Source organism: Rhineura floridana, chromosome 6, assembly GCF_030035675.1.
Source record: "Rhineura floridana isolate rRhiFlo1 chromosome 6, rRhiFlo1.hap2, whole genome shotgun sequence".
Lineage (NCBI taxonomy): Eukaryota > Metazoa > Chordata > Lepidosauria > Squamata > Rhineuridae > Rhineura > Rhineura floridana.
Window position 1 is genome coordinate 57,468,087 of NC_084485.1, and position 26,929 is coordinate 57,495,015.

General features: G+C 42.4%; 1 protein-coding gene across 2 annotated transcripts in view; it reads left to right on the top strand.

The window, feature by feature from the left end:
• The window catches only part of RHOC (ras homolog family member C), a 55,131-nt gene extending 28,946 nt beyond the window's left edge, over positions 1-26,185 (top strand). For both annotated transcript variants that reach the window (XM_061631995.1, XM_061631996.1), the window contains exons 2-5: positions 19,819-19,976; positions 21,429-21,549; positions 22,700-22,830; positions 25,343-26,185. In XM_061631995.1, the coding sequence (XP_061487979.1) occupies positions 19,821-19,976; positions 21,429-21,549; positions 22,700-22,830; positions 25,343-25,516 (582 nt within the window). In that variant the 5' untranslated portion in view covers positions 19,819-19,820 and the 3' untranslated portion in view covers positions 25,517-26,185. The remainder of the gene's footprint in view (positions 1-19,818; positions 19,977-21,428; positions 21,550-22,699; positions 22,831-25,342) is intronic.
• Positions 26,186-26,929: the final 744 nt, after the last annotated feature.

A 26,929-nucleotide genomic window follows, 5' to 3' on the forward strand; every position in this document is an offset into this window, starting at 1 on the left:
AGGCATTCCCCATTCCTGTTGAACAATACAAGTTCAGACTGAAATGGTTACAACCAGTGGTGGCTAACCCCCACTATGGTGGCCTGTTCTAGTCTCTCAAGTAGATTTTTTTGAGGGGGGGGCTTCCCTGAACCCTTTTATTTTGATGGCAATGATGGCAAAAATAGAACAAATTTAAAGTGCTGGGTGGGTGGAACCCAATACTCTGGTGAGGATACAAATCACCCCCTCCCCAGTCATTAGATCCATCATTTGATGAGGGCAAAGGGCGCAATAGCCTACCTCCTCAGCTTATCTGAACCAGAGAGAGAGAGGGGTGTGAATGTTAATGTGTGGATACACCCACTGCTGGCATGCAGCCCTTACAAGAGTGGGCAAGAGTGAATGTGACCCTTGGGCTAAAACAAGTTAACCCCTTCTGGTTAGAAGGAGGGAAATTTGCTATAGCAGTTGTTGCACCTTTTGCAACGTTATGTTGCCACTGGTAGGATGATCATAACTTAAAAATGTGGAAAATCTGTCAGGAACATGATTTAATATTGCCCCAAATTTTCTGTGATCAAGATTCATGCAATTCCTACACTCGCTAACCTTCTGTGGCTAGTTCTCTTCATTCTTCCCTGTTTCATGCTTTTTATTGTCCTACCATTAGATGCGTATTGCACTGCAGAACTCATATGTGATTAATCTTGTTTCTTATAGTGAAACTCTTGGCTGTGTCTGCTGCTACCAGTCTATTAGCAAGACAAGTCTACAGTTGCTTACCCAGTTGCTCTCCCCTCCCCCAGTCTAGGTATAGAGCAAATGATGTGGGCGAACATCTGAGTTATCAGTCATAAATACATTTATCATCAAACTCTGTTTGGCCAGAGTTTTATTTCCTACCACAGCAGAGCTATGTCATGGAAGGTTGGCTTAATAATGAGTGCTTAAAAATTAAAATAAACTTTCACAGAATTCATTTGAGATTACCTTTTGTATCTCTTAACCCCCCTCCCCACTCTAGCTCAAACAGAACCATAAACCAGCCCTTGATTTGAGTGTCTCCCTTCTGGTTCAACCCTTTAGCTTCTCTGAAGGAGTAGTCCATGATCATGTAGGTCAAAGGTCCCAGCATTTTGGCCCCAAGCATTGTTGTAAATACCAACCAGCAAAATGTTCAGACCTGGTGGTTTTCCTTAGCAACCTGAGGATGGTTCCCACACTCCATATATGCAGAATTAAGCAGTGAGAGACCTACTTGCTTTGCTTGCAGTGTGAATCATGAACTAGAGGAAAAATCGAATAACAATGCCATAATACTAATAGTGAATAGTACATTGAGGATTTCTCATTTTACCTCCAGGAAGGCCTAGTTCTGCTCCATAAGTGTCTTAAAGGTGATGCCAAGGGGTCATTATAACAGTAGTAATAATAACATTTGTATAGCTGCCCATTACCAAATATTCCCTGGTTGGCTCGCAAAACAAAAGGTGACAATACAATACTTGCCTGTAGACATCATTTTCTCAAACAATGTTATCATTGTGACCATAAGAACACCACTTTGTATTTTAGTTTAGTTTGCTTTTCCTAAATAAGACTAATGTGGCATGGAGTGGGTGGGAACACAGGCATATTTTAATTCAAATGGTGTTCCCAAGAAATGTGTTAGTACATTTGAACTGGTGGATGCCCACTCTTGTTCACAAAAACAAATGTGATCTTTCAGGCACATCACAGACCACTAGTTTTGCCACAGAGAAACATACTAGCCAGGCTGTTTTCTGTGGGGCATATCCTGTGCCAGTATAGGAAATGAAAGGAGTGGCGTTTTTGACAGTAGGTAAATGTTAATATTTGAACAAGCGTAACGTTGATGGGTGTGATTTGATGCAGACACAAATTTAAAGATCCATTTAAGCAGGGTTGAGTAACTTTTTCCTGCCTAATAGACATTCCTTCTGAAGCAACTTTCAGAGGACTGTGTCCCAGTGGGCAGGGCCACAGGCAAAAAGGGGGGGGAAGCAAGGGATGTGATTCTTACCTTGGTACCATAGGCTACAGTTCCAGCCATGTAAAAATCTGAGGATTCTACACATACACACCCCTCCATCCAAGTAAGCTGGGGCATGATCACAGTTCAAGCATGCATTCCAGCCAGACAAAAGTACTCGAAAGGGGTATGGAGCAAGGCCATTGATAGGTGTGGTCTCAGGAGGAGCAGAATCCCAAGGGCCAGACAGAGAGGCCTGAAGGGCCACATTTGGTCTCTAAGCCTGAGGTTCTTAACTCTGCATCAGCTTGTGAATGTAGCCTTGGTCCAAATTTTGGTTGCTGGCTCATGGAGAGTTAAGAGCTGATTCGGACATTGCATTTATGCAGGGACAGATGCCGTTCCTGTCTCTGCACGTTTAAGTAAATATAGTGTGAGCTTCTAACAGACTTGCCAATATACCAGTGCAGTTCTGTGTTAATTTGCATGTTCCAGGCTTCACAGAGCTGTTAGCAAGTCAGATGTGTATGTTACCCACACAATAATATGCCTCTGTATTCAGTTATTTTGAATATGACCTCTGAATCTCTTTTCTAAAATTAAATTTTAAACTTTTTTTTAAAAAAAGAACTTCACAAGGGGCTAAAACATGAATAAAAATAACAACTAGCTTTTTGAAAGACAGCTTTAAAAATGTAAACTCTGTACATGTGGAGTTGTTATCCTCTGAAACAATAGCTGCCTTCTGATGCAGGGTTCACCTTGTTTGCCTCAATCTGAATCCTGGGATCCACTCTTAAACATTTTACAATACATATCCATATTTGTACTCCCCGCCCCCCATTTCTCTGATGCTCCTTTCTTTAGGTTAGGGCAGCCTTCTGCAGCCTGGAGCCCTCCCGATATTGTGGACTGCAATTTCCATCAGCACCTGCCAGCATAGCCAAAGTCAGGGGTGATGGCATGAACATTGGGGGTGGGGGGATATCAGGTTGTGTTAGGTTAGGGCAGTGTTTCCCAACCTTTTTTAACCCATGCCCCCTTTCAGCTAACAAACCCCACACCATCATTCAAATTTGGCTCTCCCAATTAATTTTACTTTAATTTTCAAAAGGATTGAAATAGTATGACTTTTAATTATAAATAACATTTTTTGGCTTAATAAAAATGAATCAAAGAACTTATAATTTAAAAAAGTTTATTCAGATTTTACTTATACTGTACAATTTTTTTTGGAAACACTCACGCCCCCCTGCCAAGATCTTTATATGTCCTCTGGGGTGGGGGTGGCTCATTGGTTGAGAAACAGTTTTTTGAAGTAAAAAGTTCTTGTGTCTCTGACTCCAAACCTCCCAGTTGAAGACAAGTGGTCTAGACAATGGGTTAAATTTCTTTAAATTTTTTACCTGTTTTGTCTCTGATATTTGTTGTTATTTCAACCCTTTTTAATTTCTCTGGGCTTCTTGGTCATGTATATTTATGTGCACGGTTTGTGATTTAGGGGCCTAGTGTTATCTCTAAAAAAAAAATCTTTTGCATTATGCTTTCTCCCACTGACATACATTTTACTCCTCAGGAGCATTATTGTAGTGCTGAAAAGATAAGATAATCTGCTTATGAAAATAATGCAGCTGGTAGTTTATGAATATTGATCACAGATTTTGGGAGATGTGCATTTGACTTTTGAAGCAAGCATCTGAAAATCAAAACACATGAAAAGCTGAATGTCTGAGTAGTGGAATCCTGCATGTGACTTTCTTTGAGCTGTTAGAAGAAAAGTGTTCAACTGTTAAAGGTATTCTGGCCCACGTAAGCGGTTCAAAAACACCATCTCACTTCATGCCACTCAAAATAACATTCTGTTTTAAAATGCATGCTAAACTATGTTCTTTCAAATGGTACTTGCCTGTTTCTAGATCAGATAGTTTAGCTGAACTTCAGTTACAAGTATTTTGCTATGGTGTTATAGGATGGCTCCTATTTTAGCCTAAAATGCTACTTTAGCAAGAAGCTATTGTTGGAGATCTGTTATTAGATCTCCCAACTTCTTTTTCTTGGTTTAAACGAAACACGGGTGGGTGGGTGGAGCTGGCAGTGAGGAGATTTGACCCCTCCTGTGTTCCAGTTCTTCCATTTAAATTGCAACCCCTTTTCTCCTCTACTCCCAGTGTTAGGTCTATAATTCCACCCCTATTCAGCTAATATCATCTTTGGAAGGGGAGATTTAGTATGTGAAATTACTCAGGGGGAGGGCTAAAAAAAAATCCCCTCCTCTAGCCCTTTAGCCTTCAGAGGTTATTTTTTTTGCCTAAGAGAGATTCTGGAGGCTGATCATGGTTAGTTTGGCCCTCGATCTAATAGATTCCTTTCAAAGTGCAGCACTTTGGGGACTCATCCATTGTGTAGTAGTAGGAAAGGGGAAGTTTATCCTGTTGCTTTACAGAATTAGTTGTCTAATTAGTTGTCCTAGTCAAGGCTAGGGAGTTGTCACGTATTGCATGAGCTGACCAGGCATATGCTTCTCCCAACTCTTGGAAAAGAAAGTGGACAAATCTACTCTGTTCCCCTACTGTCTGGGAATATTATGCTGTTAGTCATTACTATGCAGGAGGTATGAGAAGACCTGCAGGAGAAAAATCAAAGATCGAGGGATACATGCAGATTTTTAATGCTCACCCCACTTCTCTGAGTGGTGAAGTTTTAGGAGCCCAATGTTTATTGAGTTTGGTTTTCTGTGGAAGGAGAAACATCAGAGTCTTGTGGCACCTTAAGGACTCTCAAATTTATTATGACACAAGCTTTCATGAATGATAGTCCACTTCATTAAATGTATGAAGTACTGTCCTTAGTTGCAAGTACATATATACATGGTTGGGTGGAGAGATTGTAAAAAATGAGGTCAGAGAAAATAAAATGCAGAAAAGGAAGGAGATCTTTGTAATATTTGCATATGTATATACAAATATACAACCTGAGCATAGGCAGAGACATAAAGCTTAAGTATTTCAACAGCCCATTGCTCCCACACCAGATCTCAAGGGAGGCTCCTAATACCCTGTGATGTTTATGGAGTCCAAAACTTTAACTGCAGGTTATACTTTCAACTGCACACACTCAAAAACACCTAGATGACATCCTCTTTACCTAAGGAGTTGAGGGAGAGACATGCCTCTTATATTTCTTAGTCATTCAGAAAAATGATTTAACAATCAGTTCCTATGGTAACACATCACCTGTAATTGCCCAACAAATAGATGTGCCAGGCCAGACCTGTTCAATCCCCCCAAGTTTACAACAAATGGTAACCTCACAGAGTCACTATGTATCCTGTCTGGTGCTCTCCCAGTTATTCTTCTAAAGGCAAGTTAAAACATTTATGTTTCAATATCAATGCACCTTCAGTAGCTGTTCTGCTGGCTTACTATTTTTATTGGCGTATTTCATTTGTTTAATGGATCTGTTAATAGAGTAAATATTTTAAACATCTGACCCCTTCCTGTATTTCTAAGATTAGTAGATTGAGTGTTAATTTGATCTCTGGAGATTCAGATTCAGATCCCAGTGTAGCCAGCCATAGATTGTCTTCTATGGCCTTGACTCTGTCCATAATTTCCCATCATATGCTTGCATTACAATTGACTACTGCTTTTTATGATCTTGTGAGAAGGCTTTATGTTGTGTTTCAAGTTGTGGTTTTATTATTGTAATGTCCAGTGTTGAAGCAATAAAGTTGCCTGAATCTTTGAACCATAACATGTAAATAACTTTCCTAAGGAAGAATGAAATGAGGTTTATAAAATACTTCACTCAATAAAAGTGTTATATAGATGACAAATGTCAGGCTCATCTCTGGCACATTTCTTGCAGTCAGCTGGATGAAGGGAATGATATTCAGTTCTCCACATTTAATTGGCAGTATTGAAAAGCATGCACCCACCTGCCTTATCCACCAACTGCAGGCTGAATGTAATGAATAAAATATTTAGTTGGCTTTGTCTCTAAGAACAGGCTGCTTGTCAATATGGATATGTTCTGCCTTTTTAAAGTTTTTACTTTTTTTGCCAACCATCGGAGTTGGTTCCCCCTTCCATTAAATGCTTCCAGGTTCAAAGTAATCAGGTGAAGGTGCCTGGTGCAGGTCATGTGATGCCAAGACACAGAGGTAGTTGTAATGGATTAGTTTGGCTTTAGTTTAGGGTTTGTTTTTTTTAAATGTGGACAGTACCTACATCTGTTTTCCCCCCCACCCCATGCACCTTAGTAAGATTTGAGAGGGGAGTATTTATATTTGTACAGTCATCTGCATGGGGAACCACCGCAGAACAGTGTAGATTCTTTTCCGTTGCTAATTCTCTTCACCATATGCAGAAATACCCACCCCCATCCCCACCCTACACACATATATATCAGCCAGGGATTGTCCTAATTTTAAACACATTGATTAAAGAAAAGACTGTTATATAATAATCATGGCAAAACATATTTATTTTAAACAAAGAAAACCAGTTTGTTGCGTTCATTGTGATCCAAAGTTTTTCTGCCACAGAACTCCTTGTTGAACTGATTTGTTAAGGTGAGCTCAAGAATAAAAACAAATAGTAATATGTATGTGTATCTCCACATTTCGTCTGTTTACATTCCCATGAATAGTTTTTGCTCGCAGAACCAGGCCGTCCACAAGTGTCCCCACAGCACTGAGAAAGCAGTCAATGGCAGATCTATCCAATCATGATAGTGTAGGTAATGGGGCCAGAGTACAAACTAGAGTGTTGCATAATCTGGGAATAGCCCTGCTTAGTGGTATTTTATTTATATTTATTACATTTTTATCCCAGGTTTCCTCCAAGGAGCTCAAGATGGTGCACATTGTTCTCCCCCTCCATTTTATCCTCACCATAACTCTGTGAGGAAAATAAAGCTGAGAGATAGTGCCTAGTGGGGATCTGAACCCTGTCCAAGCCTCTAACCATTACACCACACTGGCTGCAGCTATTTCTGGCCCCAGCTATCCTAATTGCTGGATTAACTGATGAGAACTTCCTTTGAATCCTGCTTTATTGTGGAAAGATGCCTCAAGTTAACTCCGGTGGAGGGGATCTGGTTGTCTTCGGCAGTCCTCAGATCCAGGCCTGTAGCCAGCCTAAAAGTTTGAAGGGGGGGGGGAAGAGATTTTTTTCTGTAATAAATTGTATTGTTTATAAAAAAAAGGGGGGGGGGAGAAAAAATTAGTCTCCCCTGGCTATAGGCCTGCTTAGATATGATATCAAGGAGCAGATGGGGCACTTGATGGTTTTTAAGGGATGATCCTGTGGCAGGTTTTTCAGAATTGGCAAGGAATGCATAAGTGAATCTAGACAAAATTTTGGATGTGGCACTAACTGACTTTGAGCAAGAGGTGGTTGTGGAAGGTAAGATGTAGCTGTTCTGCAGGTTCAATGATGCTTAGTCACTGCCACTGAGAAGGGTTGTTACATGTGTTCCACTGTCACGCTGCAATGTGGCATAAGTCAAAGATCCCATGGTTGGGTGTTGCAAACTTAAGAACAGAAGAAAACATCTGCTGGATCAGACCAAAAGTCTTACCTAGTCCTCCAGATACAGTGATCAATTAGATGACATAAATGCAATAGCACTCTCCCACTGTTCCCCAGCAATTGGTATTCAGAGGCATGTTCCCTCTCCTTCTGGAGATGGCATATATTAGCCACTGATAACTTATCCTCTGTGGATTTTAAAACCATCTAATAGGTTACCATCACCCCTACATCTTGTGATAGAGAATTCCATATTTTAGCTATATCCTCTGAAGAAGTATCTCCTTTTGTTTCTCCTGAAACTCCCACCATTGAGCTTCATTGCATGAGCCCAAGTGCTAGTATTATACTGCGGGTGAGGCAGAATATCTCCTCTCTATCCGCTGTTTCCACTCACACTATGCTTACTTGGTTCACTGGCAACTATACTCTGGTCTTTTCATCGCCAAGTTATTTTATCTTTAAACCTTTATAACTTTAGTATCTTTTATGACTCTGAGATCTATCACATCTTAAAACTTTCAGAATTATGGTGTTGCTGTGAGTTTTTGTTACATTGCTTTTATCCTCTGCTGCTGGTTGCTATGTTCTTAGATTTTATGGTTATTGGTTTCATTTTTATTTTTATATATAATCATTTTCCTTAATTGGGACTCATCCAGAAAACGTTTTGTTGTTGGATGAAATACAGATGCAGTGAGTAACTTTTTAAAGTGTGTGTGTGCATAGTATAAAAGTCAGTCATGTCCCCTTCTTTTTTTAAAAAAAAAAACCTAAAACGTCTCAAATGTTGCACTTTCTCCAGAGAGAAATTTTGCTTCAGAGAAGAATTATCTTCAGCTCCCAATCATCTTAGTTGTCCTTTTCTAGCTCCACCCTTTTTGAGATATGGCATGACCAGTACTATACACATCATTCCAAGTGTGGCTGTACCATAAAGGTGTTACATTGATGAGGGGGGAGGGGGCCTGGAGCAATGCCTCAAATACTTGAATACTAAATTCAGGTTTAGTTTTATTTATTTATTTTTAACCTGGAATTGGGTATGGGGGTATTCTCCCCCTCCACCAGGCTGACACTTATACCTTTGTGTTGATCCTTACCTCTGGACTACCCAGTCTTGACTTAGAACTTGTGACGTTTGCAAATTGAATGGGTTTGTGCCAGGTTGGCAAGTCTTGTGACAAGGCATTCATGACTAAAATTTTCTGTGTCTCTTGGATGAATCGAGGTATTAATTTTTAAGGATCTTGGGCTCTAACAAGGCTCTAATTCAGCCCTGTAAAACTCCATGTTCTTATACTGTCAGCATGCTAAAAGGCAGAGTCGTCTTAACCTCGGAGACTGTAAAAGTTGTATTGCTGCTGCCTCTGAGGGTTCTGGTAGCTGTGAAAGGAATGCAGTACTGCATGTCTTATGGAGGTCTGGGTTTATGGCAAAACGTTCCAGATGTGACCCTTTTGACAGTCAGTTTGGCTTCAGGCAAAGCAGGAGGAATGGTTATCACTAACCTGCTGAACAAATGGATGAGAACTTCAATTTGCATTTTGAAGCTGAATTTAATTAGTTGATTAGTGGCTAATTATGGCACAAGTCTTGATTATACTTTGCTATTTGCTTTTCCTTATAGTGTGGGAGTTGGGGTATATGTAATTGCCAAGGGAGCACATTGGCTTCTGTTGCAATACGGTTTCATTTGTTAACAATAGCACCTTGCTATATTTTCTATTTGCTATTATCCAGCAGACTTCAAGCCAAACTGAGTGCTGAATGAAAAGCACCTGAAACGGTCACTCCTGCACATATAAAAGTGCTGCAAATGCATGCACTACTGTTTCACACAGCTGTTCTTCTTGTTATGAGGACCATCAGATGTGGCTTACCAGGTGGGGTGGAGCTGCTATGCTACCTTCCCACATCCCAGGAAACGGGTCTCTGTCGCTTATCGGGAAGGGTAAGGTGGTAGGAAGGTTGCCACAAGTGTACTGTCAGGAGCACCAAATTGGCTCAGCTGGTGTGTTTGCACCATGCCAACCTCCCTGCTGCCTCACCCCTTCTCCTCTTGGTAAGCAACAGCATCCACCTGCCAGGAAGCCAGTATAGTGGCTCCATCACACCTGGGGAGCCACTTTTGAGGACCATAGAGGTGGCTGACACCATTTTGCAGAATATGTTTGGTTAGACAACATGTATGTGTATGTTTTGGTCTCCAAATGCCATGCAGATCAGCCAGGCCTTCTCTCTGGGCACTTCTCAGTCAGCGGAGCCTTGCCGCCCTTGGTAGATTGAGAGGGCAAGATACAGGATGTCAGATTCCACAGACAAGTCTGGAGACATCTCTTTCACAAATGCACAAGCTAAAACACCTAGCCTTGGGTGCCAAAATGTTTGTAAATAAAGCAGTGGCAATCCCACAGAGGTGACAGCTGCCCAGGAATCAGAACTGCCATCAAGCCTTTTGCATTTCCTGTGGGCAACTGGGGCTACAGTGTGATCTGGCTTAGTAAGCCATGAAGCCAATAGGAGGGATTGGAGTCTTCAAGAAAACAGTTGTTTGTTTGCTTTTTAACAGGCTTCTTTTTGTGCATGTGTTCATATAGGTTAATGCTTTAATAAATTAATGCTTTACTGTTTAACCAATACTTGATTGCTCAATTGCCAAAGTTTTGGGGTTTGACTAGTCAAATGCTAGAATTATGTAGGATATGCAATCCTCATGGGTACCATCTTGGAGGCAGCACTCTCTCCTCCTCTTCTCGCTGCTATGGCAAATATACCATAAGGCTATACGAAGCATGCTGTCCTTTAAATTGCACCCAAATCTGCTTCATCAACTGTCTGGTTTTGGCAAGACATTTGGCAAGAAGCACAAGACTGGATGAGTTTGATGGGGGAGTTTTCATTTAAATGAATGATGTAAATCTCTACTGTTCTCTGTGTGCAGACTTTTTTTTTAAGTAAGAAGCTGGATAAATCACAAGTTGGTCTTGGTTCTCTAAAGTTTCTGTTAGCTGACAAATTCCAGAATGGTAGCCATATTAATCTGTGAAGCAAAAACAACCAAGAGCCTTATGACAACTTAAAATGAACCAATTTATTGTGGCATCTGATGAAATGAACTCTGGACCATGCACACTTATGCCACAAACTTATTTAATCTTGAAGTTGTCGCAGTATGGTGGGTCTGTTTTGGCTAATTTATCAACAGTCAAAAATGGTCGAAGGCTGGAGTAGCATGTTTAGATGTCTGCTCAGGAATGGTGCTCCCCTTTCTGTTCCCTATGCAGCTTTGTAATAAGTTAATGAGGAAATCTTTTGGAAAACATTCAGTGATGTCTGTGCACATACAAAGAGTTAAAACATGTTACACTGCTTCTAAAAGCCAGCTGAGCTCTTAAATCGAAATAATCTTGCAGGCCAGAGAGAGGGCACAGTCCACTTCCTCGGCATATTATTCATATCCCGTATTTTCTAGTACTGGCACTTAAAGCCTTCATTGCATGCATTACTAATCTCCCTTTGGTTTACAGGTGCTTCATTTAGACACTTAGATTTTCCTTGTTCAAAACGCATTTGTAAGGCAAGAGTGGAAAACCTTTGTACAAGACTAACAGCCTTCAGAATGGAAGCTGACCAGCTAACCTGCTAACAGTCCATGCTAGCCTAGAGTGTTGCTATATATGCAGGGTGAAATGCTGCTAGATGAGATCTAGATGGAGCTTACTATGCTGGGAATGTGCTTACACATATCCCTTGGAATTCCCCATGGCTTTCTCTGAACCTGTTCTGTCTGCTTTGCACTGAAAAATTAAGTTTGCCTCCCGTACCTCCCCCCCCCCCCGCACAACCCACCAGGGCCTTGAAGATAATGCCCAGAAATCCAATAGGGGTAGATATGTGGTTGAAACTACACCTGCTGACTGTGCATGTCAGGTGCTGTTAAAAAGACCTGCTGGAATGGCAACTGTTCAATAAATATGCTAAGGGAGTTACTAACAACCAGCATTGGCAGTAGTTTCTGACTTGGTGTATACATATTGTTTCAAAGAGAGGGATAAGAATCTAGTGAAGGCAAGCGCATACTGATTATTCCCTTAATGGTTTCTGATCCATCTGCCTGTGGATTTGAGAAGCTGTGAGCAAAGGCTGGAGTGGAGGTGGGGGGGAAGGAGAGTGGAAGGGAGTGCCACTTCTGGATTAGCTGCAGAGCCAGTAGATGGCTCTTGATCAACTTGCGATTGTGAATTTTGGAAGCTGTTGTACTAAATAGCTTCGTGCTGGGACATTGAAACACCCCCCACCAAAAGCACTTTTTGGAGGGCAGCTTCATAAACGGGGGGGGGGGGTGTCAGTGACATTTTGTCCAGTAAAGACAGTGATGCAGCTGATATTTCTGAGGAGAACTGTTTGCTTGCAGATTGAAAAGGCAATATTGCCATAGTCCATCTCAGTATTTTGAAACATTCAGCCATGGCTGCAAGATAGAGCTTTGTTTGGTTTCCCAGTAAGGCATGTTGTGGTCTTTTAGGGCTGCCCCAAGACATTTTGTGGCTTGAGGCAGAACAGCAAATGGCACTTCCCCCTCCCCTAAAGTCATGGTACACCCAAGGCCGGCCACGTTATTTTGGCACATGAGGTAGATGAATTCCACAAGTGCTTCTCCCTGACACTAAAAATATCATAACTAATTAAATAACTTGCTGACTTTTCATGACACTCAAAATATCTCTGCTTAATGGTAGGCCGAACTATACTAGAGAAAAATATATATCTGGTAGTACAGTAGAGCCCTGCTTTTCAGCGTTCCGCTAATACGGTGGGTAAAATTAGAATAAGGTCCCGCTCATACGGCGCTTGTTCCACTTTTATGGTGTTTTTCGGGTGTCAGACGCTATTTTATTGAAGGAGTTCCGCTTTTTGGAGGGGGTTGCTTTTCGGCGGGGTCTGGAACGTAACCTGCCATATTAGTGGGGCCCTACTGTAATGTCATTAAGTTTCCATGTGCGTTATTCACAGATAGCTGCATTATACCACTTTAAACAGTCATGGGTTTCCCATGGTTTAACAGTCACTCCTTCTTCCCAGTTCTTTAAGGGTCAGGTTGGCATATTCCAGTCCCACAAATCTGGCAGGCTGATTTGCATATTATGCAAATTAATTGCCAATTATGCAAATAAAGCATATTAATAGTTGCATTATCCAGGTGTTTTATTTTTTACCTAGTAATTACCAACAAAAACTGAAGGAATATGTGAGAAATCTTTTTTTTAAAAAATGTACATTTTCAGCCTTAGATGCCTAGGCTCTAGTTTCCAACACTATGGAATATTTATTTATGTATTAAGAAGATTTATATCCTGCCCTTCCACCGTTAAAACAGAGCTCAGGGCAGCTTACAAATGTAATAAAAACAATAAAAATGTAACTTTTCAAGAAAAGTTTGGGACCCCTTGGTGTAAGGCATCTGCCTATGTTCCTATGCTGCTCTCACCCCTCATTTAGGTGCCTGGGATGCACGCATGTGGACATACCTCTTTACAGTTATGGAAAGTGTTTCTTAATAATGTGTTATCTGCTCTAGGTCTCCAAACACAAGGTTGCATAGGTGTTTATGGGCGTGACCATAAAAATTTTTGTGCAGTTCAAGTTCTATATGACATCATTTAGTAAATGTTCTTAGGATCGCACCAGTGGCATTTCCAAAGATGTATTTTCACACAGACTTTGGTTTTCTATAACAGTGTTTGTCCAAACCTTCACAGTTGGGTGGGGCACTACTTGTACACCCCTTCCATAATCACATCAAGGTTGGATATACACTTTAACCAAGACACAGACAACAGGGCACTGAAAACAAACAAAAAGTGTGTTTTTGTTTTCTGAGGAAGCTGTGCCTTGGGAACATCTTCTTTTTCTTCTTAGCATTAGCATTCCACCTTTTCTCCAAGGAGCTCAAGGTGGAGTACACAGTTCTAGCCCTTCTCATTTAATCATCACAACAATCCTGTGACAGGTTAGGCAGCAGGTCAGTGACTGGCCTAGGAGCACCCATCAAGCTTCATGGCTGAACAGGGATTCAAACCCTAGAAAGCAAGACCTGCAGAAAACAGGTGATCCGTTTACAGGTCTGAGCTGGCCAATGCCCCCCCCCATGCTTCCAAAATCTGCCTTCACCCAAGACACCAGCAGCCTCCTGGGAAGAGCAAGGAGCTCGAATCAGGCAGAGGAGCTCAAATCAGGCGGAAGGGGAAGAGGAGAAGGGAAACCATACCTCCAACTTGCTTGGCAGGCCAGAGGAGGAGGAAAGTGGGTGGAAGCTGCAGACACTTTAAAGCAAAGGTTGCTGCTACTGCTGCTGCTTTGCTCTGGAGGTGACTCCCCCATCCCTTGTTGCTTGGTTGAGGGCTGCAGTCTGCCAAGGCACAGAACTCAGTGCGCACGCACACAGGGAAAAAGGTTTACTCCCTCTGGAGTATTGCTAAAGCCTAAGGGAGAAGGATGGGTTTTTTTATCAGTTTCATTGTTTCTTGTTAATTGCACACCTCTCCGGTGTAATTGACATGAAACTGATTAGAGGCAAACAGAACTCCCATGCGCTTTTTGCATTATCAGCAAATTGGGTTGATACAGATTTAAAGGCACGGTAGCTCCTCTCTGCAGCTCAGCGCCTGCCCACAAAATCCAAGCCATCTAATGGATTAAGCGGGTGCTGGATAGCAGGGCTATAATCTGGGTAAAACCCAGCTAACTGGATAATATGGCAACCCTATTTAAGGGGAATAGGTTATCCTAGCAACTCTCGGCACTCTTAAACTACAGTTCCCTGGACTCTGAGGGAAGCCATGACTATTTAAAGTAGTATAATACTGCTTTAAGCGTATAGTGCAGATGGGGCCTTGCATAACAAAGTAAAGTGGGTAGAAGACTAGTAGGAACAGGGTGCACTGAATTCTTTAAACAAGATTTGTTACTCTAATGAGGACCTGCTGTTGGATAGAGATGGCACAGACATTTCTTACATACACAGAGTTCAGATCTAGTAATCTCTACTAAAAATATTCTCAGTTTTGTTCTAAGGGACCCCTAAGTTGAGAAGCATATTCTTGAGTCCCCCTAAGAAAATCTTGGGAGTCAATGGTATAACTATTGGCCCTCCAGACATCCTCTTTGTTGTGCACTCATGATTATTTATGCTCATTATGCTATTGGGGCAGCCACCTGCAATCCTCTTTCAATACTATTGGTATCTGAAAAGGCTTTGGGGCAATCATACTGCTTCATTTCCATTCAGTGCACATCCTGTATCTTTCTGCTGAAATCCTGTACCTTTTCATACCACAAATGTTCTGGTGGTTTTTTTGTACCACTTTTGTTATGCTATGCCCCTGCGGACAGCAATAATGTGGTGATACTGGGGAAGCATTACAGAACAACTAATAAAGCAAATAAATCTACCACTAATACATTGTTGTTGTGTCAAGAATATGAATACACCCATGTGATGCCCCTGTATTTATAATACTGTAAATATGGTATGTGCAGGTTTATTAGAGTATATATGGTAAGTAGACTGAGTGAGGGGGGGACTACATGGGCTGGAAGGCTGGAGAATGTTGTATTATGATTGGCTGAGCGTTTGAGTGTCTGAAGGTATAAATGAGAGGATGACAGAGCTGGAGAGAGTTCGGTTGGTGGGAGTTCTGAGGGAGGTTGGAGTTGGTTTTGTGGGTTGGATTGGATTAGGCTGGTAGTGAGGCAGGTTATTGACGACTAGAAACATAAAGAGAAATGCATCTGGTGAAACCATATGCTTGTGAACTATACCTTTAAGTAATCTTGTTATTCCTGTGTATATAAATAAATATTTCTTGGTTTACCTAATGCCTGATCCTTGGCTGGGTTTACACAGACCAGAAGGGTGGGCAGGGCTTATACCAAGGTTGGGAAACAGTATCAATGGTGGCAGCGGTGAAGAGATACTGTAACATCATCAGGTATCCAGAGCAACCCAGGGCTGTATTCTATATAGGCACAAAGATACAGAGGGGTTGTGGCCTGCAAGTGCACCTAGACACAAAGTATCAATAGGCCAGGAAGAGCCTAAGGCACAGTCTCAAGGCAATATTGAATTACAGGGAGTGACTGGTGGTGCTGCCTAGCAATGGGATCTTGAGAGATCTTTGGTAGAGCTGGTGAGAACCATTTAAAGATCAGGACCCTGAGGTGCGACCTTGACAAGGTGGTGACCACAGGCGGGATCCTAGCAGGTGGCGCCTGAGGTGGGATCCTGACAGCAAGGGACCTGACAACCCACAATAAAGTCTGGAGGGGCCCTTTGCCTCCTAGACCCGATATATGTAAACTGAAGGAAAACAGATGAAGTGGGACAGCTTATATTGGAGCTTGTAGTGTGCTCTAATAGTAGGCCCAAGACACAAAGGCCCACAGAAGCAAAAAAACTTGTGAAGAGAATGCTACTGATTTATTTTTTTATTTATTCATTTATTGCATTTGTATATTGCCCCCTAGCCGAAGCTCTCTGGGCGGTTTACAACAATTAAAAACAGATACACAAATTTAAAAACACATTCTCAGCAACGTTGGACAACTTCTACTACCTGGCCTTTTCAACCCACAGAAAGCTACACTTTCTATGCAGCTGCCTAATTTTCCTAAGGAGAACCACCTGCCATGCTGAATTTTATTCTAAAAGGAACCATTCTGATAGCATGTGCATGTGGGGTGTCAGTCTGGCCCTTTGGCTTCTCTTTTGTTAGATTTCCTAAATGTGAGCTTGCAATTCAGTGAAGTGTACACATAAGACATCTGTGTTTGTATGTAATCCTGTGTGCAGCCTCTGTAGAGTAAAGGCTGCTAATTTGTGGCCCTCCGGATGTTGTTGGACTCCAACTCCAAATCGTAGCCAGCCAGTATAGGCAGTTTTGGGGGATGATGAGAATTGTAGTCCAACGACATCTGGAGGGCTGCAGGTTGACCACCTCTGCTCTAGAGCAATAAGTACCAATATGTGCTCCATGAAAGACAATGGCAAGAAATGAATTAAATGCAAGCTTTGAGGAAGCCAAAGCACCCATCTAGAAAAGACTGCCCGTTGTGTGTTTCTATATAATTATTAGTTGGTCTGCCTTTGCTTTCTTCTAACTGTCCTTCATGAAGGGAGGATAATTTTGCTGCATCGTATGTGCTTTCAATTATCCAGTCACTTCTGATGCAGCAAACCAGCCCTCAGAAGGTTCTGTCTCTTGAATCTCTGGAATCAAGCAAGGAAGGAAGTGAACAAGCGGCATTCCCTGATCTGCACAGGGCTGGCCCAAGATGTTTTGCTGCCTGAGGCGAAGCACAAGATGGTGCCTCCTGCCCATCCCATGCACAGAAGCTGAATTAGAGTTCAATCTTTCTTCAGCACTGGAAATGGGATGGTGTACACAAGGGCAAGAGGATGGCTTAGGTCAACAAGTCAGGCTACCTGGCAGCAGAGTTATATCCTCCAATGCCTCACTGCTGCTCCCCACCCTCACTCTGCCTAATGGTGGGGCTGACCCTGAGTCAGTGACTCATTCCAAGGAGCAGGCGCTGCATTCCTTTGAAGGTGGGTAGTTCTTACTTTCACAATGCTCTCTACAATAAATCGTTTGGGGATATAAAAGGGCAGTCTGCAATTTTAATTCTCAAGAAAAACAGAGAATGTTCGGTAGATCAAAGTGCTAAAAATATGCCAATCTTCAATTTTCTAGACTTTCTCAAGTATAAATGGTGATTCATGTTGACTGTTGCTTCTGTTGCATCATTGTAAGCCCCACTTTGTGGTTTTTGAAATAACTTCCACTGGATTAAAACTAGCAGAAAGTCTGGTTTGCAGGACATTTTTGTGGTTTTATAGTTAATCTATACATCTGTTCTGAAATGTTGCCCAGCCATGTTCTGCAAGTGAAGTTAGCAAGACACTCAAATAAAAGGGCAGGTTTTTTATTGTAAGGTGCTTGGAAAAAGGTACTTGTGACATTTTGAAATAAACTTGTTAGGCCGCATAGTAGCAGGAGAAATTTTCAGCGTGCTCTGTGTCCAGGTTTCACCACTGGCACTGTAGTAGGACTGCAAAGTAATATGCAACTAACTAGGGTTTCATACACACTCTTCATTTAAAGCTCACAGCTTTCCCCCAGAGAATCCTGGGAACTGTAGTTTGTAGATCTGAGAGGGGTAAATTATAGTTCTCAGGATTCTTTGGGGGAACTCATGTGCTTTAAATGTATGGCATATACGCAGCCAGGTCTCTGATTGTTGACAAGGTGTGCAACCTCTGTGGTGGTGAGCATGATACTGCCCACCTTCTAAATGTGCCTACAGTTTTTGTGGGTTGATTACCTAGGCTGTGCTAATGCTTTATTAGAAGCCAGAACCACCCATGACTTGTGACAACTGCAAATCCTGAAGATGCTGGAACTCAGTGGTGGCTGGCGTCCATTGGGACTGGTAGGGTGGAAGGCAGAGAGCCCAACATTTGGTAGAGCCAGAGCCAATGACTGGCAGAGCCAACTAAGATTTCTTCCCATCTCCCTCCTCCTTCCTGCTGAGTTCTACAAGGGCAACACTGAGACTAAGGAAAAAGAAGCTGATAGTCAGGGCCACCCCATTGGACTGGTTGTAAATAAGAAGGCAGGCAGGTGGGGGCTGGCGAGGACACTAGAGCAGCCTCCACTGCATCTGACTGGATGCTGTTTTAATAGAAGATAATGCCAGTCAAGATCCATGTCTTGACTACAGCTTGTATTGTCCTTGACTGTTGGCTAAGCCAGTGGTGGCTGGTACCTCTTGGGACTACTAGGGAGAAGGCAGGGGAGCCAAGGAACGGTGGAGTCAGAGCCAATGACAGGCAGAACTAAGCTATTTCTTGTTTTGTCTTCATCTTCCCTGCTGAGTTCCATAAGGGCAACACTGAGATTAAGAAGGAGGAAGCAGATAGCCAGTGCTACCCCCTTGACTGGTTGTTGTAAGTAAGAAGGCAAGACAACTAGAGGCTGCCTGAGAGGCAGATTAAGGTTGGTGGGGCAGTGCCCCATTTGCCCGGATAGACCACCCTCCACTGCTGGAACTGCTGAAGTACCTTTTTATATACGAGACTTGAAATTTTGGAGGTAGGGTTGGGGTAGAATGGTGGAAGAACAACTCTGGACTTCCCCCCGCCACCTTTCTTGTGCTGCCACCACTGCTTACTCTTTGCTGCTCTTTCAGGCTTGATGCACATCGAGAACATCTTACATGATATGTCTAGACTGCTGTCAGTATCTTATTCAAGATAGTGCTGCCCTGGTGGAAATAAACTATAAACATCTGGATCCTTGAGGGCTCTTTGGTCACACCAATGCTGCAAATAAGAAGTGATGGCTAGGAGTATAGTGTGGGAGGGAGAAGAGACTTTTGTGCAGGCTCCCTACTCTTGGCTGTGTTGGGGCCACCAAGAAGGCCAGGCAACTCCATGGGGAGCACAGAGCCAGCAGTCTTCTCCCCACTCCTTTCTGGATGTGCCAAAGTCTGAGCTGTTTGACCCCATGATGTCCAAGCAGGGGAAATGGGCAGGCTGTGATGGTGAGAACGCAGTGTGTTTTTCTAGCATTCTATCTCCTTTTAATACATTCTTTGATAGGAGTTGTTTAGTGTGCAGATATCAAATACAACATTTCTGAGAAATTCTGAGGAATGTCTTTTGCTCTGCTTTTTTTAAAGAAAGGTGCTAGCCTGATTACTTGTTTAGTTCTTATAATTCATTATTAGTGCAGAATTTAGGTTTTATTGATACATAGTTGCCATATACCTTACATGGATTATACCTAGCCCTCAAGGAGGCAAGTCCAATGCAAGCTATAGCATAGGGGTGAGCAGGCTTTGGGCGTGTCAGATTTATTTGTTTGTTTGTTTGAACCCCAAGATCTACCTACCAGAGCCAGGTACATAATGCATGCAATTAGAATCAAAGAAAAAGCTGCCTCTGAGCATATTCTGAGCCTAGGAATTAGTTTCCAGTACCAAAACTGAGATCACAGTCCTATTGCACAAAAGTTCACTTCTGGTTATTAGCTGGTCGTCATTTCAGCAGCCCAAGTTAAATGGAAAAAGTTGTTTTGTTGTTGCTATCGTTAAACAGTTGGGAGTCAAATCTTTTCTGACCTACTGCAAACTGCCCAGAGATCTACCAGTAGATCCCAAACTACCTTCTGCCCACCCCAGCTGCAGCACTCCAACATCTTTGTGTATTGTGCTTCATATCTAGCCTTCCTTCTGTCTTTGCAGCCATGGCAGCAATCCGGAAAAAGCTGGTGATTGTGGGAGATGGTGCCTGTGGGAAGACCTGCCTGCTGATTGTGTTCAGCAAAGACCAATTCCCAGAGGTCTATGTACCAACTGTCTTTGAAAACTACATTGCAGACATTGAAGTAGATGGGAAACAGGTAACTCTCTCTGCTAGGAGTTACACCTTTGAACTTGCATGTGTTTTTAACTCCGGGGCCCACTAATGATCACAACAGCTTCTGTTATGATTCATCCATATCGGCTGGACTTCATGGTGGTTCTCCTGGCCCAGATCCCTTGAAAATTTGAGAGCCAATGTGGTATAGCGGCTAGCATGTTGGACTGGAACCTGGGAGACCAGAGTTCAAATCCCTGCTTGGCCATGAAGTTCACTGGGTGACCTTGAGTCAGTCACTGTCTCTCAGGCTAACCTACCTCAGAGGGTTGTTATGAGGATAAAATTGGGAGGGGGAGAACCATGTTTGTACTTCACCTTGAACTCCCTGGAGGAAAAGTGGGATATAAATGTGCGAATAAACTAATGTTCTTGTCTATCTCTGTTGCCCATTGTCAAAACCCTCATTTCATCCTATTCTTTCCTGCCTCTATTTAAGTGTTTCCATCAACACCATCATGAGCTTTAAACTGATGAGATTTTAATGCCCTGTTTTGTGCTATATTTTCTCAAGCTTCAAGTGGATATGACTTGATACACGAAAGCCAGCTTTACCTTTAAGCTCTGTATTGGTAGCCATAGACAAGATGGAACTGTATGCAGGCAAATGGTGTAGTGGTAAATTTTGATGTCCAGGAGCTCATCATGGCAGCCCCCGTCATCATAACAGTTGTATACAATAGAAAGTGAACTTAAACACATGTTGATACAGGTAAAATAATAGGCTGTTGAAAGAGGAAGGGAACCCTTCATTCTTCCCCTGCATCCAACATAGAAATGCAATGGGCTGCAGCAGCAAGAACAGAACTCTCTTAGCCTGCCTGCTCTTGTAGGGATTGATTTATAGATCTGAATTGGAGACTGTGAAAAACCTTGAATTGAGGCGTCTTCCCCAAAGTTCAAACTTTTACCCAAGTCACTTCTTAAGATGCTAGCTTTCTTTGAAAAGAATGTGTGTTGCTCTGTATGTCTTTGGGGCAAGCTGTGTACAGTTACTAATTACTCAAGAGTAGTTTACAGAAACTTCTGCAAAACTATTCTAAGCAGTTGTGGATTTCATGTTATCTCTTGTGTGGCTGCACTTCTTGTAACTGGCTATCCCACACTAGTCAGAAGGGATGTTGCTGTGAACTGTATTTGGACTTGGCCTCTGCAGACAGCTTTGTGATTCTGTAACACAGTTTGGCGGTGCCCTTGAGGGTAACGCTGCAGTCCTATAAAGCAAACTACATAATGGTCATAATCAGTTACTGAGATCAGGCAGTTTAATTATGGTAGATGTTGTGTTAGGCTGCCCTTAAAGCTGCCAATTAACCAAGACACCTTATGTAAGTGAAAGAAACAGAGGTTGCTTTCCTGTTTATTTCAGTCACTGTTATCCGCAGGGGTGGTAATTGTGCTGCTTGCTGATGTAAACTTTCCTCTGTGTCTCTAGGTGGAGCTGGCCCTTTGGGATACAGCTGGGCAGGAAGACTATGACAGGTTGCGGCCCCTCTCTTATCCAGACACAGATGTTATCCTTATGTGCTTCTCCATTGATAGTCCAGACAGTTTAGGTAAGGCTATAACAGCCCAGACTTTAGATAAAGGATCATGAGTACATAGGGCACATGATATTGTCCATTTACCAGCTCATGGTCACACCCATGCCATACATTTAAAGTACTCCTACCAATGATCTAGCCCAATACTGGCATGACTCTCCAGCAGAGGTGTTTCCCAGCTCCTTTTACCTGACCATTTTAATTGGAGATGCCAGAAATTGGACTTAGGATCACCCACACTCAAAGGGTATGATCTACACTAAGCTATGGGCCTTCCTTAAACATGGTTGCATCTATATCATGCATTTGAAGCGCTCTTATACCACTTAAATAGTCATTATTTCCCCCAAAGAATCCTGGGAAATGTGGTTTGTTAAGGGTGCTGCAAATTGTAGCTCTGTGAGGACTGTCCTAACAACTTGAGGATGTATGCCTCAAGAAAATAACTCTGTTTTAGAGAAGCTTTAATCTTGGATCAAAAAGGCAGCTGGCTGGCTGGAAAATGATAGGGTCCCTCCTCTGCATTCAAAGCAAAACAGTTGTCTGGGCATAACACAAGTCCTAAACTGGGTTGGCATGTGCTAGCACTATGGCTGTCCTAATAATTCTTTTGGTACAAAGTAGTAGGCAGTAAGAGCTGCTGCTTTTGGAAAAAAGGGGTGACTGAATGATGGCAGTATCTATCTTAGCTGGAATTTGCAAGGAAGTGTGTATACTTTGGAGGATGCTGTTTTGATCTTTTCTGCACAACTTTTCCTTTGTGGCATTTTGCCTCTCTGAAGCTGATCTTGCCCACGTTTGCAGGGATGTTGTTTGCTGTGGCTCTGGGATCTGGGTGAGGACAGCTTCCCATATTCTCAGCCACTTTTTTATTTCTTTCACTGGTATAGGGAGTTCAGTGTTCCCTTACAGCTGCTGTGGGGTGTGGTAGGCTCTCAGTCAAGCACTGGCCAGGACTCTGGAAATAGAACTCTCATTATAACTAGTCCTACTTTTTGCAACAAACTGGATCTGTTTTCTGTTGATCTGGGGATGGCTTATTCAGAAGAGGAGTCTCTAACCACTCTGTCTGAGGCTTATACCTATGAATCTGTCTCTAATGTGAGGGGGCTTTAATGACACAGCCTGGTTTGCTTTGTGAGAATGTTATTGGCTGTTACAGAGAACATCCCAGAGAAATGGACTCCCGAAGTGAAACACTTCTGTCCTAATGTGCCCATCATCCTTGTGGGGAATAAGAAGGACTTGCGCAATGATGAACACACTCGCAGGGAACTGGCAAAGATGAAACAGGTATGGGCCTGCTACTATTTTGTATTTTTTAAAACCTTGGTGGATTTTTTGAGCACATGAAACCCTCAGTTTCTTACCAAGTGTTGTGCAATGACGTCATTGGGATTTTTCTGGAGAACCTTCATACCCGTGGCTAGTGGCCACAGCAGCAATGCCATTGGAGCTCTCCATACCAGAATAACTGTAATGGCTGCTGATACAAAATCTATCGCCTTCAATCCTTAGCAAGTCTGTTCAAATGGATATGGTCTTATATCTGAAAATATTCATTTTCCCCAATATATATATATATATTTTTAAGTACATTTTGTGTATTTTTAAACTTTTTTCCCTGGGGAGCACTTCAAAAGTAATTAAAAGTGTAAAAAACAAAACTAAATAGCTAAATTACTAGATACACAAATCTGTGCTCTACTCCATATAATGCATGTGCATCTTCGTAACAAATATTATTCTGAGATATTATGTGAAACTTGCAGATGCTCTGGATTTTTCAGATGAGAAATTTAAGGTATCTTTCTGGGAAACAAGAATGAACAGAGTAGAAGTTTAACATGCTCATCCTATACTGATTTGTCAGCTCTTATTATTTATTGTTTGATTTATATCCCGCCCTTCCTCCCAGCAGGACCCCAGGGCAGCAAACAAAAGCACCGAACACTTTAAAACATCATAAAAACAGACCTTAAAATACATTAAAACAAAACAATTTTAACAACATTTTTATAAAAACTTTGAAGACTTTTTTTAAAAAAAGGTTAAAAAAACATTTAAAAAAAAGGTTTAAAAGCATATTAAAAAGCAATCCCAACACAGAAGCAGACTGGGCTCTTGAATTACATCACTGACAGCCCCTCCTAATTCCCTTCCAATATTATATGGAAGACTAGGAGAACAAATCATTTTGTGAAGAATTAGTACTTGCTCTTTAGTGGAGTAGTGCTAGAAATATTTTTGGTTGCATTTAGAAGGATGACCAAGTGTCTTGATCCTGAAATATGCCATTCCACTATCTTTCATTATGATTGATTAGGTGATCTATTAATATTTCAGCCACATGTTCTAAAGCTTTGGTCTAATCAGTTCTGATTTTTTGAGTTTTCTCAAAGAATTTTTGGTAGGAAACCTCGGGTTTTACCAAGAAACCTTAGAAAGACAAAAGTCCAAGGGAACTTTCTCCCACTTTCCTAGACAAGCTTGCCATTGCAGAAGGAGGGAACTGGTGGCAGAGCTGTGTCTGAGCATGATCAGCAACATCTCTTCCAGCCAGGGGTGTATATGGAGTTGATTATGGAGCCATTGGCAACTACAACTCCCATCCACCCTGGTTAGAAAGGATACTGTTGAGCATTCTCAAACACTCAGGCTTTAAGGGTGAAGGTCTCTCCTATTCACACTTGGTCCTCCTCCTTTTGCAAGTGTAAGTTTGGAAAAGGGGAGGGGTGAGCTGACAGTGAAGGTTACCTGGTGGTGAAACTATTACAGACTGGCAGAGTGGATTTGGGTTGGGATTTTTGAGCTGGAGGATTTTTTAAAAAAAAAGTCTCCCCAATTCTGAATTTACTAGCATCGCTGGTTAGGACTCACAAGAGGCAGTGGTGGCCACCACCAGCAACAACAACAACAAAGTGGATTCAGGCTGAAGTTAAAGATGGCTCCCATATCTGAAAAGATTGAAAACTACTGCTCTGAACCAGAGTTCCTAAAGCCCTATGGGATGTAGAAAACCTACAGTGGAGAAGGAACCCAATTAGGGAAGGCCTCCTTGATCTTTTCTGTAGTACTACCAGCCAAGCATATGGGTGAGACAGGACAGAGACACCATAAAGATGGAAGGCAGGGATCTTAGGGTGATGATGGGGCAACATCTTTCAGGGTGCGGCATGGAATAGCGGTCCAGAGATTTGATTACTGTAAAGCAAAAAATGAATTTTGCTAAGATATGTATATATGTGCTCTTTTATCACGTTATGTTTATACTTCCCCACCCCCACATCCCAGTGGCTTGGGCAGATAACAATATATTAACCACAAAGTTCTTAGGTATGCAGGTTAAGCCCCTCTTACTCTCTAGAACTATAGGAAGTATGTTAAAGCCTGCTTCACATGTTAATTGTGGGAATAGGTTCCACATATACAAAGTGGCAGTGGGGCCTTGCCATTGGCCCCATCCCAGAGTTCACCCAACCCAGCCCTCTGATTTTCCAAACCTTGTGTGTACATCTGAGCCTGGAAAGCTTATGTGGGGCCAGGGAGCCACAATGCAGCCCTGCTGACTCTTTTTATACATGGACTGTCTCCTCCTTCCCTCCCCCAACAACTAATGTGAGAAGGCTGCTTTAGTCTTGCCAAAACGTCCACCCATATTTCTGCAAGGAGCTGTGCTGTTGTGATGCTTTTCTAGGGCAGATGCTTTTCTAGAACAAATACTGTGTTATCTCACTTCCTTCATTCAATCAAGGCTTGATAACGTTTCATTAATCTGGGTCGCTCTTTTTCTTCTTTGTATAAGGAGCCAGTGAAGCCAGAGGAAGGGAGAGACATGGCAAACAGGATCAGTGCTTTTGGCTACCTTGAGTGCTCAGCCAAGACAAAGGATGGCGTGCGGGAAGTGTTTGAAATGGCCACTCGGGCTGCCTTGCAAGTCAGGAAGAACAAGAAGCGCAAAGGCTGCCCCCTCCTGTAAAAGGGAAGCCCCAGCAAATGATGTGACTGTGCTGTCAGAAGTGTATCTGTCCCTTTCCATGCACTCCACGGATGTGAATGTGGGGTCAGAGTGGAGAGAAGAGCTGTTAGCTCCGTCTAGAGTAAAAAAAGTAACATGCTGGCTGCTTCCTTTACCCCTCTGCACAGTAAAGCTTCCTGGGACACACAGTGTAGGTATCTTCATGGTTTGTTCCTGTGCTGTGTACCCAGGCTGCTCTCCCCAGCTTGCCCAAGGGCCAGAGATGTCTTTGGAATCCTCTTTGTAAACATTTTCCTTTTTGTATTGAGGAGGCAGTGCACCTGAACTAATTCTGTATTGCTCTTCGCTCCCATTTTATATTAATCCTACTGTTCAATTCACCAGTGCTTAATCTTGTCTTCCTGTGCTTGCAAATTAAGGAGGCTAGATTTCTGAATATTGCAGTCTGAGAATGTAGAGGCAGCCTCTGGTTTACAGGTGAATGCACTGGCTTCTCTTCACAAACTTACTTAAGGCAAGGGGTAAGTCTTGCCAAAATGCCTTCTGTATTCCCATAAGGAGCTGTGCTCTGTAGTGGTAAGAAATAATCTCTGCTTCTTTGGGGGGTAGTGCCTTGTGTTCTGGCAATACAATATTCTCACCTCCGTCATTAAATTAAATCAACCTTAAGCTCGGCTCTTTTGTTGTGGATGCTATATAGCTTTCCATCTGCACATTGAACCATATGAAGCTGTGTTTAATATTTGCTGAGTGCTTCCAGGGCAGTTGAGCTGCACTGGAACTCTTTCAGCTCCTTCAGTGGAGCTCACATCTCTCGCCCCCCTCTTCTCTCACAGCTCTGCAAAGCATGGCAACTCAGCTCCTTCACCTTGGGCAGATCTGCACACGGGGGGATGTATATTAGGAGTCCTGAGGTCATAGAATAAATGGTATTGTTTCAGAGTCCAGATAGAGGATACATTCTAAGCTCTGTGCAGATTGAAAGCTAGCACAGCAGGTGGAAAGGTTCCATTTAGCTCTTTTCACAGTGTCTGGATAGGAGACTACGTGGGACCACTATATATACTATCTGCTGTATACATAAAAAGCATGATAAAAATTTAATGTAGTTTTTACAACAACCCTTGCATGATTAGAAAAGTGATTGCTCACTTGCAACCTGCCCTGCCAGTGGTCTGTTCTGATAGTGTGGAACTCTGCATTCTGCTGCACATGCAGATTCACCCATGTCCATTCCTTTCAGACTGAGGGATTCCATGGTTCACAGATAAGAAGGGAGTGGCAAAGAGCAGACAGCAATGAGAATGAGGCATTGCTGAGAATGTGGAAACAAAATTTTATATAAAAAAGGAGAAAGTAGGTAGGGTTATCTACTTGGATGGCCTTGTCCCCGAGCTCTGAATCCCTACTGCT